The sequence below is a fragment of the Crocodylus porosus genome, unplaced genomic scaffold, assembly GCF_001723895.1.
Source record: "Crocodylus porosus isolate Cpor-Errol unplaced genomic scaffold, CroPor_comp1, whole genome shotgun sequence".
In the NCBI taxonomy this organism is placed as follows: domain Eukaryota; kingdom Metazoa; phylum Chordata; order Crocodylia; family Crocodylidae; genus Crocodylus; species Crocodylus porosus.
This window is the reverse complement of record NW_017728914.1, coordinates 26,567,987-26,586,126: the sequence shown is the minus strand read 5'-3', so window position 1 is coordinate 26,586,126 and position 18,140 is coordinate 26,567,987. Positions and strand designations below refer to the sequence as shown.

Genomic DNA, 18,140 nt, shown 5'->3' with positions numbered 1-18,140 from the left:
CTCCCTCCCTCACCATTGGGACCTCCATCCACCCCCCCATGCCCCTTCCCTCCCTCTTTGCCCATTCCCCCACAACATACTTACCAGCCAGACCCAGCTCCTCTCCAAGCTACCAGGCTGCGTGGTGTGGTGTGGCTGCATGCGTGCATGCATGCAAGATTTATTGTACCACATTATCGGCCACATCAGACAAAAAAAGCTGATTGCCGATACTCTCAATTTTCCTCATATGGGTGCCAATCTGATATGGGACCAATGTATCAGCACACCTCTACATTTTAAAAATAGTTACAAAAGATAAACAGTGTTTATGACTTGTTTCTGAAGTATGCAGTGGATGTGAACATAAACATGCGGTGCCTCGGACTTTATTGCGGAAGTGCCTCAATTCCTGTACAGTAGCATCTAAAGCACAGAGACTTACTAAGGCAGAGTTTGCATTGGAGTGAACGGCTTATCTAGTTTTAAGTGAAATAGGTATTTCAAGTCATATAAGAGGGTTACCTAATATCTCTGAAAGATTTGCAAGTTGTGGCATCTTATCAATTGTCACTGCTTTGCTGGTGTCCAGTAGAGTAGAATTCTTACATTTGAAACACGCCTCAGGATTGGAATAATATCCATCTGAAAACAGAAGAGATAACTGCAAGTTACCTCTCACTCCAAAGTCCATTCAGTTAAAATGGGTTCCATAATTTAGACCTCTGACACTAGAAATATGAATAACTTCCCCACTTGGTGAAACATGCTCAGGTACATAGGAAGATGCGCAAGTCTAACTAAACTCTTCCCCAAAGTCAGTGATCTCCCAACCAGATTCTTCCTGTTGTACCTTGCAAAAGCAACAGTAAAAAGATTTTTTATGTCTACATAATCAGAGCTGAAATCTCTGTAAAGTCAGAGAGGAGATCAGACAAGCCATACTGAAGATTTGCATCCAATGGTCTCAAAGCATTTCAAAACAGGATCAAACTGTCACACTGGAACAGCTTGTAAACAAACTTGAACATATGGATACAAAAACCTTTGAAACTTTACAGCACAAGTCTCTAGGAAAGCAGACCTAGAATATTCAACCATTAAGTCTGTTAACCACTTGGATTTGATTTTTTTTCCCCCCATGGTCAGAATATGTAACAACTATGATATAGAGATCCAAAGCATCACATGCAGAAGGATCTTTCAGTATTTATTTAGTCTTAGACAGTGTCTTTCTTTCATAACTAATCCTGACACCTGTCAGAATGGATATTCTTGGAGTACCAATAACCATAGAAATAAAGCTCACAAGTGTTACGCACTACAAATATTTTTCAATTGAATACATGTGACCAAGTTTGAAGTCTTTTTGCCTTTGATTTTTTCCAAAAATCTGAATTGACCTATTTTAATTCCTGATCAAGTTCATAAGAAAAACAGTCACTGGGCTAGATCTGGATCCTATGTCCAACTGTTTTGTGCTGTTCAGGATCACCCTAAGGGAGGGGCTAGGCCAAAACAAACTTGGTTAAACTTTCCCCAAAGAACTGTTTCTGTTAGTGTAACTTGGAGCAGCGTAAGGCCTACTTTAAATCAGACCAGGATCTGGCTGAGTCCCAAGACTGAAGGATTAGACCCATCCAGATTTTAAAGTGAGTAGTTTTTCAGGGCCCAGGAACCCAACTCAGTAAGTAGAAGACAAGTTCATTTGTTATTAGTGCATTTGATTTTTTTTAAAAATCATTCTACACCTGCAGGATAGAACCCAGAGAGTTGTAGGGAATGGATTGGTGTCATCCTGGCAAGAAGTGGGCAGCGATGTCTCACAGGGGCTGGTGCTCAGGTCAGTATTTTTCAACATCTTTAATAATGATTTGGATGTAGGGGTGAAGAACTCACTGGCCAAGTTTGCAAACAACACCAAGTTATGGGAAGCGTGGTCACGCTTGAAGATAGGCTACAGTTACAGGAAGACCTAGACAGGCTAGCAAGTTGAAGAGATCAGAATCTGATGAAGTTCAATGTTAAGAAATGTAAAGTGCTCCACCTCGGGATGAGAAACCTCCAACACACCTATGGGCTTGGCAGCACCAAACTGACTAGCACCATGAATGAAAGGGACTTGGCAGTAATAATAGACCACAGTACGAATATGAGCTGGCAGGGCGATGCTGTAGCTAGTACAGCAAATAATACTCTGGCATGCACCAATTGATGCATCTCCAGCAAAACCAAGGTGATTCTTCTGCTCAGCTCAGCACTGGTGAGACCACAGCTGGGCACCACACTTTAACAGGGACGTGGACAAGCTTGAGGGAGTTCAAGGAAGAGCCACTCGTATGGTCAGAGTCTTAAAAGGCAAGCCATACGAGGAAAGGCTGAGGCAGCTGGGACTCTTCAGCTTGAGGAAAAGAAGGCTGAGAGGGGACCTGGTAGCAGCTTACCACTACACTAGGGGAGTACATCAAGGGCTCGGTGAGCAACTGTTCACTAGGGCACCCGAGGGGAAAAACAGGAGTAATGGCCACACGCCTGGAAGATCGATTCAGGCTCAACATTAGGAAGAACTTCTTCACAGCCAGGGTGTCCAGACTGTGGAATAAGCTCCCTCCAGAGGTGGTGCAATCACCTACCCCAGAAATCTTCAAGAGGAGACTAGACAGTCAACTTGCTGGGAGCACTTGACCCCAGTTGTCTTTCCTGCTTGGTGTGCAGGAGGCTGGACCCGGTGATTTTCCGAGGTTCCTTCCGGCCTTATAATCTGTGAACCTATCTGCTTGGCAGGTTGAGGCAACACTGATAGTAAGATATCTTAACTATTCCTGAGGTACAAGCGTGAATCTGGCATCACAGGCTGTCCACTATCAACCTAGCTGCAAATGGGTACCTGCTCATTCAAGGTGAGGAGTCAAAGTTGTCTAGGCACACTGCTAACTATCTTTATCCTTTTCACACTGCTGACTATGGAAACTAAGGTGCCTTAGCCATGCTGGCTCAACAGGCTTGGCTTAGACCTTTGACATTTTTTTCCATTACCAATCCAAGTAATGTATTTCGAGAACTAAGTTTTACCTAAGCCATCATCATCTCTGAATGTTTCAGGTGTTGAGCAGCTATCCATACTATCATTAGTTTCTATACTGACATCTTTAGAAGAAGCCAAGTCTAAACAATCCAGCAGAAATGTAGAAACACCAGTTGGCAGAGTAATTCCTATAATTAAAAAGAAGAAAAATCAGTGGGAATATTGCTGGATGCACGTCAAATTGGCTTATCACTACGTATCAGGCAAGGGAGAGGCATAGGCTCTGATCCTTCAATAAACTAAATATCTTCAATTCCCTCTTATCAATAGTTTTCAAAACCAAGATTTTGATTCCAAAAGTGCAAACGAAAACCTGGTTTATGTTCTCATCCTAAAAATAATCTATTCTTAAAATAGTAGATATCTCACTCCTTTTATTCAAGATTAAAATATGTTTAAGATTCAGCCGCAATTATTTTTGACTTGTACCAGATTTAGGCTGCGTGCAGACATTGAATAAAATAAACAAACAAACTGGCGCTTTAAATTAAAAACTCAGCACATTCCCAAACCAAGCCCTGCAAATGCCCAAAAGAGGGAGCACCTTAAGTGGACCCTGTTCACCCAACATCTGTATAAAATCGGGTGATTTATTGGGGCTTTTTTGGCACTTTTATCTAATAGCTGATTGAATCAACTTAGCTAAAAACACCAAAAAGCCCTGCTGAAGCGCCTGATCTATACAGACGCTGCAGAGCCAGGTCAAAGTAATGTGCTGCTACTTCTGGTAAAGCAGTTTGTTGGTTTGGTTCTTTTTTTAACCAAGGCTTAGATATCAGCTTTTTTTAAAGTGGGATTAATATTAAATCTATAATAAACCTCCGCTGCTAGAGACTGATAGATGTCCTGATACAATCTGAATATTCTATGCCAATTTCCAACAGTAACAATATTCTGATTAATGGGAACAACCTAGTCAACAGGCCATCACTCAACCTGTTCTAAAATCCCAGTCATGTATCTATCAAAGTAGCTACCAATCCTCAAAATAACATTCTGGAGACTCAAATGTACTTGTTACCACTTACCCATCTAAGAACCTTAACGGAAAATATTAACAACCCCAGAAGTATGCTAGGCTCACAAGACATAAATGCCTGAACTGGCTACATGCCATTATGTTCAGTTTGCTTACTCCAATATTCATGGGACACTTTTTTAAATTCCAGAGTTGTGTTTTTTTTAATATTAGTTTGAGTTAGGGATAAGACAAGCTAGATGAAAGCAGGCTCCTTTTCCCCCACCAAAATAGCAGGTAACCCAAGTATTAAAAGGGCCTAGTAAATTTCTGTCAATAAATGGCCAACCAATGCCATTAACCAGCACTAATGCAAGACTATGTGACTCATAAAGTTAATAAAGAAAACTAGAGATTTTTCTGATTTTTGTGGGACAGGGTTCTGATCCTAAATGAAGACTGAATATATTTGGTGCTGCAGTCCAAGCCTGTTTTTCATGTGCATTGACCAATGTTAGAATCAGAGTCAGAAACCCAACTAGGAGTTGCACAGCCTTTCCTTTCTGAAGTGTAAGCTTGCACCTACATTCTTCCTGAGCACAGGAATAATGAAGACGTCTTAGTTGTACAGAAATAACTTGTCTATTAATACCAATTTTAAATATCGTTATGTATGTTGCACACTTAGATCCTGAAACAGCCTTACCTGAAGTAGTGTCGGTAGTTCTTAAACTCTCTTTACTTTCAGAGTTGATAGGCAAAGATTCCTAAAAGCAGGTGCACATGAAAACAGCAAAATTTAGATCAAGAGATGTAATCAAATTTACTCTCAGGCTGTTACAAAGAGAAACTTTACAGTAATGCCTATTTTGCAATCGATTTGTCATGTAAGTTTAGTTTGTTAAGTTAGTTTAGTCTGATCAAAAATTGAGACTTCAAGCACGATAGAACTGTTCTTCATGCAACATTAGCAAGACTGCCACCTATACTGAGGAAGCTATTGTTAGTGACAACTGGCTTGATCTTGGAATTTTTGGTTGGATAAAATTTTCACAGAATTCACCTTACAAATCAGTAGAAGTTTTAACATGGCAAAATGTGCAACATATGAAACAATGGGAAAAAAAGTAAGGCAGGACAAGGGAAATCGCACACCATTTGCTCATTTACTTTTAGAATCTCCAGTAGTGATACTAAAAGGAAAACTGAATTGTATTAACTGTATAAAACTGGACCCAGATGCACCTGATCCTAAAGCCATGCATATATGCAAACAGCATCATAGAATTCAAGGGACTATTCATATCCACAAAGCTGCACATTTGGAAAAATCAGGATTTATATATGAATATAATCTGTTATACTCAAAAACCCTCAATTACTTTATATTCCAAAGTGATAACACTTCAACTCAACCATATCCTATTAATTGAAATTTCTCCTGTAGTGACAATAACTCACTGTTAAACAGTCTTCTAATCATTTTTCTTGAAGTGCTTAACAAAGGAGGTATTGTCCAATTGTGCAGATGAGGAAACTGAGGCACAGAACAGCAGTGCAACTTCCCCAAGGTTATACAATATGCCTGGGACTGAGCTGGTAATAACCAGGTCTTTTGAATCGCAGCCTAATGAACAGGACTTGTACAGAATTACCTTGATTAGTCATGCAGCATGTAGTGATACTAACTAACATTGCTGAGTATGAACAGTTACACTGTAGCTTTCCTTCTGACCATCTACAGCACAACCCCTCACTACCACCTCCTCCCCCCACCGAAAGTTATAGGGCCAAGTTTAGTCCCAAGTATGTACATAAGACTTAGTAATTTTCTTGAGACCTGTACACATATAAAAAATAATTAAAAACTGTAGAATTTAGCTCACAGAAGACACGCCCCCCACCCATTTAGTCTATCAAATGTACTGGCCAATGAAAACTCAGATTAACAGAGCAAACATGAATATTCAAACCTTTATTAGAGTAGCACTTTTTTCCCTGACGTCTTCACTTTCTTCCATGCCTGTAACTTCTTTGTTAATTACTTGTGCACTGTATTAAAAGAAGAACACAACAAAGCTATCCTTTCAATTGTGCGACAGTTATCCAGAAGTAAGATTCATTAGAATAGTCCAAAGCGTTCAAGGAACAAGGGCTTACCAGGAATCAACCATATGAAGCTCAAAAAAAGTCAGTTACAAGTTTACTTAAGTTAACTAATATTAATAATGATGTATTTTGAACGTGTTACCACCAACCTCTGACTTGATGAACTGTTGCTCACTTGGGCCACTTCAGCTTTTTCTTTGATTTTTGGTAAGGTTTTCATCTTGGAATTTACTTTCAGATCTAAGGAGAAGTGAATATTTAATTTTAAACACCATCACAATAATATTAAAGCAAAAGTAGGCAAAATCATGGGAGAGTGACAGACAAGATAAAGGATGTCTCAATAGACATACAGCCTACAGTCTTTATGATGCTTACAATACTAGTGCGAAATTCTGGACAAGGAGCTTAGTTAGGATTTCTTCCCAAAGAATTTACTTACATACCAACTTAATCAAAAGACCAAAGTAAGCTTAACAAAGGCATACAGGGTATGGCTAACCTCACACTTGGCAGACCAGAAAACAAATTATATCCTTTGCTATTGATTTTTGTTGTGTGGGTTGCAAAAGTTTGACTCCAGCTACATTTTACACTGGGTTTACTGGAAGCACTTTAAGTCATTTTACAAAGACTCAAGAGAGGTAGCTATCCTAAAGACCACAACTAAGCAAGCACTTAAGAAGAGCCGGTTATTTGTTAGTCCATTCCAAACTTGGCAGCACTGCTTGTATGACCCAAGTTAGCTTTGTCAAATTCGTGTTAGATGGAGAAAATATGGGGGAAAGAAAACATCGAAAATTAGACAGAAGGTATATGGGTTTGAAACATTACTATAAAAATACTTTAAGAGGACCTTAAGGATCACTACCATGCATTTTGCTTTTCACAATTCTTATGCAGTGCTTCCTCTATCACACCATTACACAGTCTGCCCATAAAGGCCCTAGATAAGGTTCTCTGGGATCCAGTGTCTGGACAAGATAAGAACCAGAAACTATCATCTACCAACCCCTTTCCCTCTGCCTTTTTTCATAAACGTATGCAGCTTATAAACACATTATTTCCCTGTGGCTCTTCCCCAGAGCTGCTACCAGGACCGACTACCTTACGTAAAAGGATTCAAGTGGCGGACACAACTTCTGCAACTGAGAGTGGGAACCAGTGAAGCAGAACCAAGACAAGAACCAATCACACAATCTTTTAATGGGCTGCTTTTAAATGAAGGCATCTCCTTCTCAAATGGGTGAGAAGGCAATACCTTGTGTGAACTGGATGTGAAAATGATAAAATAACACTTGAATTCACTGCTTTTCATCAGTGTTTTCAAGAAAGCAAAGTTCATCACACCCACTCCACAGCTGGGGAAACAGGCACACATGGACCTGTCCAAGGCCACCCAGCAGAGCCAACACTAGAATGCAAATGTCCTGCGTCCTAGGAGGGTACCCCATCCACTAGGTGACACAACCTCCCCCCAGCCATAAAAGCAACTCACAAGAGGAAGCCATTTCAAGTTCTAACTCGTTAGCTTGTTTTATTGTCATCGGCTGTGCTGAAGAATCCTACAAAGATTCTTCTCAGTCTTTGAAACCACTAAGTCCCATTTTCCAGATTTGCTTTCGCTCAACCAGTAGGGAGCATGCTGCTTTTAGGGACTAACTGCTTCCAGGAAGGTCTGGAAGTGCAAAGATAAATTTGGTGGAGGTTTTGACCTTGTGGGCTTTGCCATGCATTTAGAGAGGGATGCACTTTGATGGCACCATGAAACGACATCATCATGGAAAGAAATAAGCAAGGCTCCAGTTACTACATTAGGAAAAGTGCTGTCCAACACTGGAGCAGTGAGGAAGCAAAACTCCCACTTTCTAGATCAGCCAGGCAAGAACCAGACCCCAGCAAGCTGGCATAGAGCCTCACGCAGCCGCTACAAGTGCATAGAGGACGGGACTATCAAGGTACCCAGCCCACAGAGCACCCAGCAACCCACTGGCATCCAACAACCTTCAGGGAAGGACTGGCCCTCATCCAGGCTGTGGGGAAACTCAGCCCCTCCCAAAGATACAGATGAGGGAAGAGACAGCAGTAAAACAGAGCAGCTACTACTTGGGACACGGCACTCCCAGGCAGGAGGGGAGAAGAGGTGCTGGCGGGCACTGTCATTGCTGCTGCCTGCCTGGCGGCACAGAGAGGAGGCTGCCAGGCCTGGCACTGGGGAAGAGCAGTGTGCAGCCTTCTTCTGCCTCGCGCCTCGGGTGTAGGTGCGCAGCTTGGCCCACTCCATGGTGGCTCCAGTGGCGCTGCTCCCACCACGGCTGCAACAGAGCAGGAGAGAAGAGGGGTCAGGAGGGGCATGGAGTGCAGCATGGTGCAGGGGGGGCATGGGATCAGGAGAAGCCTGGGGTGCAGAGTGGTGCAGGATGGGATGGTCGGTGCATGGAGCCCGGGAGAGGGCAGCCTAGCCCCAGCAGGGTCAGGAGCCAGCCAAGCCCGAAGCCCAGCAGGGTTATGGACGCCTAGCCCGACCCTCACCGACGGCGAGATCCCCACCGACCCCAGCCCAGCCCAGCCCAGCCCCCACCTACGCCACAGACTCTGCCCCACCCCCTCCACTCCCGCCAATGAGGAGGACCTCACCCGGGGGCGGTCCTCCACCCCAACCGTCCCTGACCCCGCGGCCGTTGCGGAGGGGGGCGGGCAGCAAGCTGTGACAGGCAGAGAGTGTCGCCAATAGACAAGAGGCGGCGGCGCTCCGCAACCAGTTCCAAACCGCACCGCCTCAAGGTTGTCCCGCCCTCCCAGCCCGGCCCCACTGCGGAGGCCGAGGCTGGTCGGGACGAGGCCGAGTCCGACGACCCTGGACCCGGCCCTGGTGTCACCCACCACCTGGAGTCCTTCCGGCGCGAGTGGCGGGCTGTGGCATCGCAATGATGGGAGCTAAATTCCCTTCAGAAATGTCCCAGTCACACGTGATGAGGACAAGAGGGAGCTTGCCTGGGCTGGGCTCCCAGGGGCCCCAGACTCATACACTCCGTGGAGCAAGAGCAACCAGTCCTCCATAACATTGCCAGCCCCGTTTATGCACAATATTAAAGCTGTTTCTTTGCAAAATTGTAATATTCCCCCCCAGCACCACCCCAGTTCGGGGCCAGCGGCCTCCTGGTTTTCCTGGGTCTGCTCTGGGGCAACTCAAAGGGGGTCTCAGCTTTAAAAGTTTGAAAAGTGCCGCCCCAGGGGTGAACCGGGGGTTGTGCTCATCACCCTGTCTCATGGGGTGCAGCGCTGAATCGTGCCTATATTTTAATGTGCCTGTACCTAAAAGAAGTAATTGTAGGCGCTGGCTAGCCTGACAACTGTCCCAGGCAGAAAGGCGGCCAGGCAACAGTACGTAATCTGTAAAAGCCAAATTAAAGGTTGGTAGCGTAATTAATGCCAATCTTCTCTGTTTTCCTTAATTGAGATCAACTGACTAGACTGACATTACCGGCGGGCCGTGTGGAAAACGACTGTGCGCAAGTTCAGAACAGACCGTAGAGCGAGACACAGCTCCTCAGGCACATCCCTTGGTTTTTTTCCTTCGGGTGTCGGTACATTTATTTGATCATGGGAAGCGAGGGTTTCTTTGAGTCTGATCCTGGCAAAAACAAGGTTTTTAAAAAAATTCTGGCTATGGTAATGTACTGTGTACTCGTGACAGTGATTCAACCCTGGAGCTGGATCCCGGGTTTTACAGGGTGCTGCTAGGTAGTATGTCCAGTTCTTCCTGGCAGCGATGGCGTTAGACAGGATCTGTGTTGGGACAACCTTACAAGCGCACGGATAGGCAGGCTTTCCATCAGGCTCAGATTTGTGACATGAAGAAAACGTCGACCTGTTCTAAAATGGAGGGGATACTAAGTCTACTTCAGGCCTCCTGATACATCTCTGCACGTTAGCCAGGACTACACAGCGCTGTTGTCCACAGAACAACACACGGATACAGTCTACTAAGGCAGGGGTGTCAACCTCACTGTGCCCCCTGCCCAGACAAGACCGGATAAATTTGACATCACTGCCTTAGACTGTCACAAGGACTCCTATTCTGTTTAGCGTCTTTTGGCAGAAGACAGCATAGGACCCTTTAAGGCAGACTGATAGGATATCTGTCATCTATTTGTTCATATTAACATGCACATAGGTTTAATTTCATGATATCACATCCTGGAATCCAAGTGTATCTGTTAGGTTATTATTTTGTTAGCATAGCAGAGAGTACTTCAGATTATATTGAGCCCTAGATCAGATAAATTACTGAAACACAATTTAAAATCTTTTGGAAATGTTACAGGATTATCACTCAAGGGAGAAGCATAACTACACAAAAACTGGGATAAGAGACTGAATAATTTTAAACTTTATTGTTTTCAACACAAGTTCTGAAAAAATATGCATTCCCAACTGTCATTTCATATTAAGCGTATACACGTGGTTATTTTATTACTGTTTGTTTTAAAAAGGTGAGCTGAAACCATTACAGAAAGGCTGCATGGCTGTCTTCAGAGAAACCTGAAACAATTTGTGTTCACTGAAGATTGCTAAAACAAGTCTCAGGTTCCAGTGTTCATTTGGTCACTGGGTTTTTCACAAGATGTTTACTAGAGGCACACGCTTTGAATGACTAGTTACTGATCACATGGACAGAGCATTGGAATACTAAGAGATTTTATAAAAGATTTTATTGTATGTCAATCAACAATATTGTATGAGCAATTTAGAGAAATCTGACAGTTCTTTATTCTTTACAAAAGTTTCTGTAGAGGCCCTTTATATTTTTGATATACATGCTAATATACCAAAACTAAAAAAAAAACCCCTTTAATTACAGTTAAGATACTTTTTTTTTTACACTTATTTATAAGTCACATTTTATGCCCCTTCACTTTTAGTTGAAAATAGAATAAGCAACACTTTGGAAAATGCCTGATTTATTTGCATTTGTTGCAGGTACGTTGCTAAAATGCATACAGAAACGTATAGTAAAGTGAAGGGTTTAAAGAGGTTTTGATGCATCATAGAAAACATTGTATTTAGGAACATTTCCACTGATGTGCTGATACATTCTGGCTTTCTCCTCCCATTATTGATTAAAGACAGCAAGCATAAGTATGATTTTAAATTGTGGGTAACACCCACATTGATTTCTGTGGGTCCAGAATTTCATACAGGATCTTCCATCCTTTAAATGTCAAATAATGATGGGAACTAATTTTGATTCAGACAGGCCTCTCAGCTAGACTGCCACTTATAAGGCATCATTCTCCTGGGGTCAGTAGGGCTGTGCACATGGATTCCAGGAATAAATTTTGAGTTGGGAATGTGTCCTTGTTACTTCAAGTCCTTGTGCAGCCCCTCCAAAATGTTAAATACTTTCAGCTTCCTTTACTCCAACAGGAGCAAAGTTAGCTTAGCAGCTACAAAGAAATATTCATCTTGTTGCAAGCAAGGACCCATAGGTGAAGAAGAATAAGCAAACTCCAAGAAGAAACAAAGATCCTGTTTTCATACATCTGTCCCTTTATAATAAAAAAGTGAATAAGAGAAATACAGAAAATATACAAATAGAATTGTTACTAAATAAAAAACTTTCAAAGTTTTCTGAGAGACATCAACACATCTTTAAGCAGTTTGCTAACATGCAAAAATAGTATACTCTTTTCCTGTGTACATTCATTTTATAGTAGCTTATTTACATATAGGTCACAAGTTTGTGCTTCTTACACATGAAAAATAAATTTATAGGTCAATTTGTTTCATTCTGGAAGAATCATTAAAACATTTTTTCTGCTTTATGAAACAAAATCATATCCAAAGCAATAATGACACTGTACCTTAGTATTTCTGAGAGATCATTACAATATTGAAAGAGTATTGTAGCAGTAAAGGATTTAGCATCTCTTTCAGCTACTGTATTTTATCAAATATTTTACCCTGTAATTTTGCCTTTCTGTACAGCAGAATTATTTGACATTATTGCCAATCTCATGGGATAAGGACCCAGTGCTGATTTTTTGTGTGTTTTACTCATGTTTATTTTGTTTCTTTGATCATTCAGCATGATGGATATGTTGACTGTGAAATATGCTGAGCGATGAATATTAACAACATATAACTTGCATAATTCTCTAACTGGGATTTGGCTTGAAGATATATTTGAATCAGGTTTTCATATATGCATATAAAAAGTGATTTTTCCATTGACTTCAGTAGTACTGGATCAGGCCCAAGGAGTCTCTTTTTAAAGTAAATATAGGGAAGAGAACACTTCATAATATGCAGTGCACATATTATACAGAGGTCTAGGAAATGGATTGTAAATCTGTCTCTACACATCAGTCTGCTCAAGGCTCTGACATTCTAGGGAGACTGGATAACTGGCACACCATAGGGACCAGATTCTGATCCATATTGATTTTACAGCAGTGTAACACCATTAATTTCAATTAAGTTATACCCACTGGGTATTCCAAATGCAGTTAATGCCCCCAGTATCTTAATGTCAGACCCCGTATCTTCAAGAGGTAAGATGAAAGTGCTTATTTTTAATCCCATAGAAAGACTTGCCTTTTGGAGAAGGACAGTACACACTACCATTTTATTCAATGTCACTTATGTTTTGAAGTGGAACTTTCCAATAAGACAAAGATACAGAATGGAGCTTGTACTTATTACCCTAGGATGTTGCAAATGGGTCCAACATAATTATTAGGATTTTCTTTGCAATGGTCATAAGAAATGTATTAATATTAGGAGAAAAAGGTAAAAGATCTTTACCCTGGATCTTTAAAGAGGCACATTTGAAACCATCACATTGGTAAGCATAGATTTAGGATTTTAATCCATTATAACATTGGTCTGCAGAGGAAGTTCTTCTGATTGCAAAAATAATAGAACTGGGGACAGCTTATTCACCCAGTTTTCCCCATTATTTAAAATATATGCAATTTTCCCATGTGGCCATTCATTCATCTGAAATTCTTCACCCTGGTGTGGTCATGTACAAATTTTCTTCTTTCTATTCTTTTCTTTCCATCTTCTTACCTTTAATATACCTGACACTTCCTACTAAATACCGAAAGGGAGAACACAGACATTATATGCAAATAGAAAAAAATGTATTATATACTTTTCCTTTAAATAAAGTCACGTGGGCCATAAATAGGGCCCTCCTCTGCACAAAATTAGCGTTCAGTTGTCTGGAAAAGTCAGATGAACTGAAATCACTTTAGAAGAAAAGGCAAGCAAATTAAATTCATGCTGTAAAGAAAGGCCATCCAAAAATAGCTTCTTTTACATTTCTGCTTAATTAAGAAATAAGGATCTATTAAAAATAGATCCTGTTTTGTTTAGGTGAAGGAAAGGTATAGGGCCCAACTCTCCATTGCCTGGCATGGCCTACATGTGATGACCACCTCAGCTGTGAGAGTGGGAACTGAACCTAGGCTGTGCAGCTATTGCAGCTTAGGCTAAGAGCCAGAATGAGTAACTGCTGGCTGCAACAACTCATATCTTTTGTGAATTGGGCATAGAGGGGAACCTATTCACCAGTGAGTTACGTATAATCATGCACACCAGTATATAGAAGATGTAAAATTCTAGCAGACCACAGTGGCAGTGTTTCACTTTCACTTTGCCCTGATTATACAAGATGCAAATGAAGACCCACTGGGATTTAAACACTTTCACATTTGATAAATCCAACAAACATGTTCTGTACAAGAGATGCAGTCTCCTTTGCATTTATAACAGTTTGTTCTGAAATTAATAAATCAGTCTCTGCATAGAACTAACTCATTAATTCAATTTATTTCATTTCTTTTAAAGCATGCAGTGGAATCTTGGAGGGAAAGTACGTTTCAGTTGAGGTTAACAGTTTCATTTAAGCTTTTTAGTCTAAAAACCTAGAATAGATTCCAGTCTAAGACAGAAAAATAAGTGTACATTCACTGCCCTAGCAAACCGTGTCATCTAGCAGCCCCATGCTAGTATGCAGATTGGTGCAACAAACAGCAGTTATTAAAAATATATATATATATTTAGGACCTCTCCAGCTAAAAGAAGCCTTCAGGGCTTTTGGCCCATGGAGCTTACATAGGCTCCAGGAGTTTTATAGTTCTCTGAGCATTTATATCATGCCACTTGCCATGATGTCTGAGCCCATAGTTCCAGAGTCTGCTCTTACTCCATTTCTTCACAATAGGTGAAGTCTAAGGCGTCATCCAGACCAATTGCTTCATATGATCGAGAGGTCTTCAGGTAGTCAAAGAAGAATTTTAAAGTAGTCACAACATAAAATTATCAGTCTTTCCCTAATTTTGTGTTCAGTTTTGAAGGTCCCTTGCCCCATCACAACCCTTTACAATGAAATTTTGATGGGGAAGAAAACAGTTGGAGAATCTTCTTTCCTACCAACATGGGGACTTACAAGTAACACCTCTCTATTCCACAACCCCACAAAGAAGCCCCACGACCATGTCATGTCAATGATAGGGATATGGGTCTGTCCCCTTCTCCCAAATACATTTGTTTCACTAAGAGTCATTCATAATTATCATTTATACACTGGGCCAGGGCACCATTCCTCTACCTGCACCTGTGAAATGAGTTAATTTAACTGGATCACACAGTGCCAGCAGCCTGTGAAGGGATACATTAGGAATCAGGAGGGTGGAAGATAGACACAACCTCATTTACACCATCTGTCTTTATGTTGTGCAGTTTTTTCTTTAGTAGCTCTTAACGGAGGCTAATCTTCCTCCTGAACGGATCAGTCAGCCACAGAGCCAGCAATGCTTCCACACTCTTTCTCATGTGAGTAATTGTAACGCTCATGGATACGCTACGCTGGATTAGGCCCATAAAGAAAAGCAATCTGCCGTGCTATAAATTGAGTGCAGATACACTGGCAAAAGAAATACAGGGAGACCTATTTTATAACTTCTTAAAAATAGACTTGTAATTACAAGGTGGCACTAATCTGGCATCTTCCATTAGGTATAATACACTGATGGGCATATTAAGTATAAAGGATACTGGATGACATGGTATGTGTATGTATTTATTCTACTCTGAATGTCAGTTAGATTGTGAATGATTAAATCAAGTCAATGGAATTTATGTCCTGCAGAGTATAAAAGCAATCACTTAAAAAAAGTAAGACAAACAAATATCCAGCTTAAAATTCCAGATCAGGGAAAACAGACTTTCACCATGCATCGCTCCTTGTTTGAGGTAGACCGCATTATTGAATTATCCAGGGTTTTTGTCACTAATCTAGAGTCACAATCACATATAGACTATGTTTTTCCCTATGTTCAATCCATAATGTGTGTAGGCATTAATATAACCTTCTATGATTTGCTTTAGGATGTGCTGGACTTTATATATATATTTTGCTGTTACTCCTAAGGTGTTCTGTAAAAAGAAATGGAATTATGGCTGATAAAGAAAAATTACTGTTAGATCAGTGGTGAAGTCTTGGAACAACAAAAATGCTCAGACATAAGGTCAGATGCTTATTCATTTCAACTGTCATTCTGGCTCTGTACTTTTGAATATTACTCTAATATTGCTACAAAGTCCATTATTCAGAAGAACCTTCCTGCAGCTTCAAATGGAGATGCTTGAATAAAGCTCTTGTATTTGCTTTTTGAAGTAATCTCTCAGCTCTGGTCTCTTAGCCTTTAATGTTGGTGTCAACAAGCCATTTTGTACTGAGAACATATCGGAGTGGATATAAATGGCTTTGACCTAAAATAGAAAGGCATATATTTAGAACAAGAATAAAAAGCATCACATACTATTACATGTGACGAATCAAAACTCCTGAAATTATACCCATTCTACATAGGTTACCAATAAAACAGGCTTGGCGGGTCCCTTGGGCTAGGAATAGACATTCAAAAAGCTTGAGCCTGAATTGATTCAATCTTTCCAGGTTAGTCTAACCTGGCTAGGCTGAACAGTCATCCCCTCTGGACTGAAAAAAATTAGGTACATGCCTAAAAGCCAGGGGGTGCTAGATCAGCCCTCCTTTCCCTTCCACAGAGCTGAGCTGAGGGGGCATGGCCAGGCCTAGGCAGGATGCTCTAATGTCCCCCTCATCTTCAGCAGCCCAGCAGAGAATGTTTATCACCCCAACTCAGTATTTGTCAACCCATTAAAAAAACAAAGCCTCTCTCCATTAGTTCAAGCTCTTCTTAAACAGCTTTTCCAAGGAAGGACATTACCAGCTACTTGTTGATTAGCTGCAAAAGCCTGTCTGCCTTTGTCGCCTCCCACAGCAGCGACTGTAGCCAGCATATGGTCTGCTAGCTAATGCTGAGAGATATAAAACAGAGAGGCAGGGGAAATAATCCCTGTTTAGCAGGGAGAAGCCAGGCAGATGTCTGCAGTCTGTGCTGGAGCTCCAGCGAGGGAGCAGAGGAGAGGTGGGAATTCCTGCTTAACAGGGAGTGGTGAGAGGGAGAGGGGGAGCAGCCTGCAGTCTCTCCTGGAGCTGCAGCCAGGGAGCAGAAAGGAGGGGCCAGCCCTGCTGTGAAGCAGACAGCATGCCAGGATGCTGGGGGAGTCTGGTTTAATTTAAACCAGCAAGGGGTCTGGGACAGACATTGTATAAACCGGTTTGAGCTAAACCAGTTAAGTCTGATACTACATTCAACCAGGTTTATCTCAAACCAGTTTCAGCCATTTTCTAACTGGTTTACATGCACTGAACACCTGTTCTGTTACAGGTTTAAGCCAGTTTCTGATCACTTAAATTGCTAAAACTGGTTTATGTGTAATGTCTGTCCCTAGCCCTGTTAATCCTATTGCAGATCTGTACCCATTACTAAACAGCCACACATCTCTTTGCTTAAGGGCTCATCAGCCTTTAATACTGCTGTTGCAAGCTAAAAACAACAAGCCTTCAGAGGGTGGAGAGAGAAAATTTGAATAGAGCTTCTCTCTATTATGGCTGTCTCTCACAGTGTCGTCCATCATTCACTCCCACTTTTATTTAGGACCGCTTTCTTCCTGAACCATAAACTTCTGCCACAGTGCCCCTTCATCATACCCTCAGAAGAAATTACCCTGTACCTCTAATATACATGTGGGCTGTTGTGCTCTGATCCTACTACATGGAGTAAAAAGGAGTTTTTCTTCTTAAAAAGCAGCAGAGTAAAGCAGAGGCAGTCACATATGATGCTACGCTATCCCCAGACATCCATGTAACTACCCACAGAGAAAGGAGGGTGTCAGTGTGAAGGCAGGGGAGCAACAGGGACTTGCAGAAGTATGAATTTAAATGGAACAGCAGCCTTGTAAAACTGTCCTGGAGTTTGACTGGTGTAAGCACAGAAGAACTTAACATGATGATGAGCATACAAAAGATTAATGATGTTTTACCAACCAATTAAAGCAATATAAAATCACTCATCCTACGCAAATAGAATTTTACAAGCCTGCTGTTATTAATCCCTGGTGTATCTGAGCACAGCAGGAGGCCAGGTAGCACAGATGGGAATGGGTTGAGATTCCCTCACATTTCTAGTACCGCTGTAGGCTGGTACATGAGCCATGGAGTTGAGACAAGGTTTCCCTAGCTGTCCACTGCTTTTCTGTGTCCCCGGTTGGCTTTGCATTTGCCAGGTGGAGTCATAAGAACAAAAGTGAAGCTAGGCAGTGGCAGCAGCTGTAATTTTTGTCCCAAGTCCTGAGATGGCATCTAGGACTGGTGCCCCGCTTGCCCCCATGGAATGTGTCCTGATGAGTACGGTTGTGCAGTATATTGCACTGCAAACACGTTTGCAGGGGCACATATGGCACAGTCTAGTGTTTTCTATGCTGCAAGGGCACGCATTTTTTTTCAGCATGTTTTTTTTTTTTTACCCTGGATATCCAGGGGTCAAAGAAAAACAAAACCTGGGGAAAAAAAGCGCAGTGCACACTCAGGCAGCACGCGCTACTGAAAGCAGAGTCAGGCCGCCCAGA

The 18,140-nt window shown here is 41.7% G+C and overlaps 2 protein-coding genes across 6 annotated transcripts in view; both read right to left on the bottom strand.

Annotated features, from left to right (window-relative positions):
* MEIKIN (meiotic kinetochore factor) overlaps positions 1-8,488 on the bottom strand; it is a 22,072-nt gene extending 13,584 nt beyond the window's left edge. For both annotated transcript variants that reach the window (XM_019535054.1, XM_019535053.1), the window contains exons 1-6: positions 8,238-8,488; positions 6,281-6,371; positions 5,996-6,074; positions 4,729-4,789; positions 3,052-3,192; positions 505-624 (exon numbers count right to left, since the gene is read on the bottom strand). In XM_019535054.1, the coding sequence (XP_019390599.1) occupies positions 505-624; positions 3,052-3,192; positions 4,729-4,789; positions 5,996-6,074; positions 6,281-6,371; positions 8,238-8,415 (670 nt within the window). In that variant the 5' untranslated portion in view covers positions 8,416-8,488. The remainder of the gene's footprint in view (positions 1-504; positions 625-3,051; positions 3,193-4,728; positions 4,790-5,995; positions 6,075-6,280; positions 6,372-8,237) is intronic.
* A 2,339-nt stretch (positions 8,489-10,827) lies between these two features.
* ACSL6 (acyl-CoA synthetase long-chain family member 6) overlaps positions 10,828-18,140 on the bottom strand; it is a 108,235-nt gene continuing 100,922 nt past the window's right edge. For all 4 annotated transcript variants that reach the window (XM_019535051.1, XM_019535048.1, XM_019535050.1 and 1 more), the window contains exon 21: positions 10,828-15,917. In XM_019535051.1, coding sequence (XP_019390596.1) covers positions 15,777-15,917 — 141 coding nt within the window. In that variant the 3' untranslated portion in view covers positions 10,828-15,776. The remainder of the gene's footprint in view (positions 15,918-18,140) is intronic.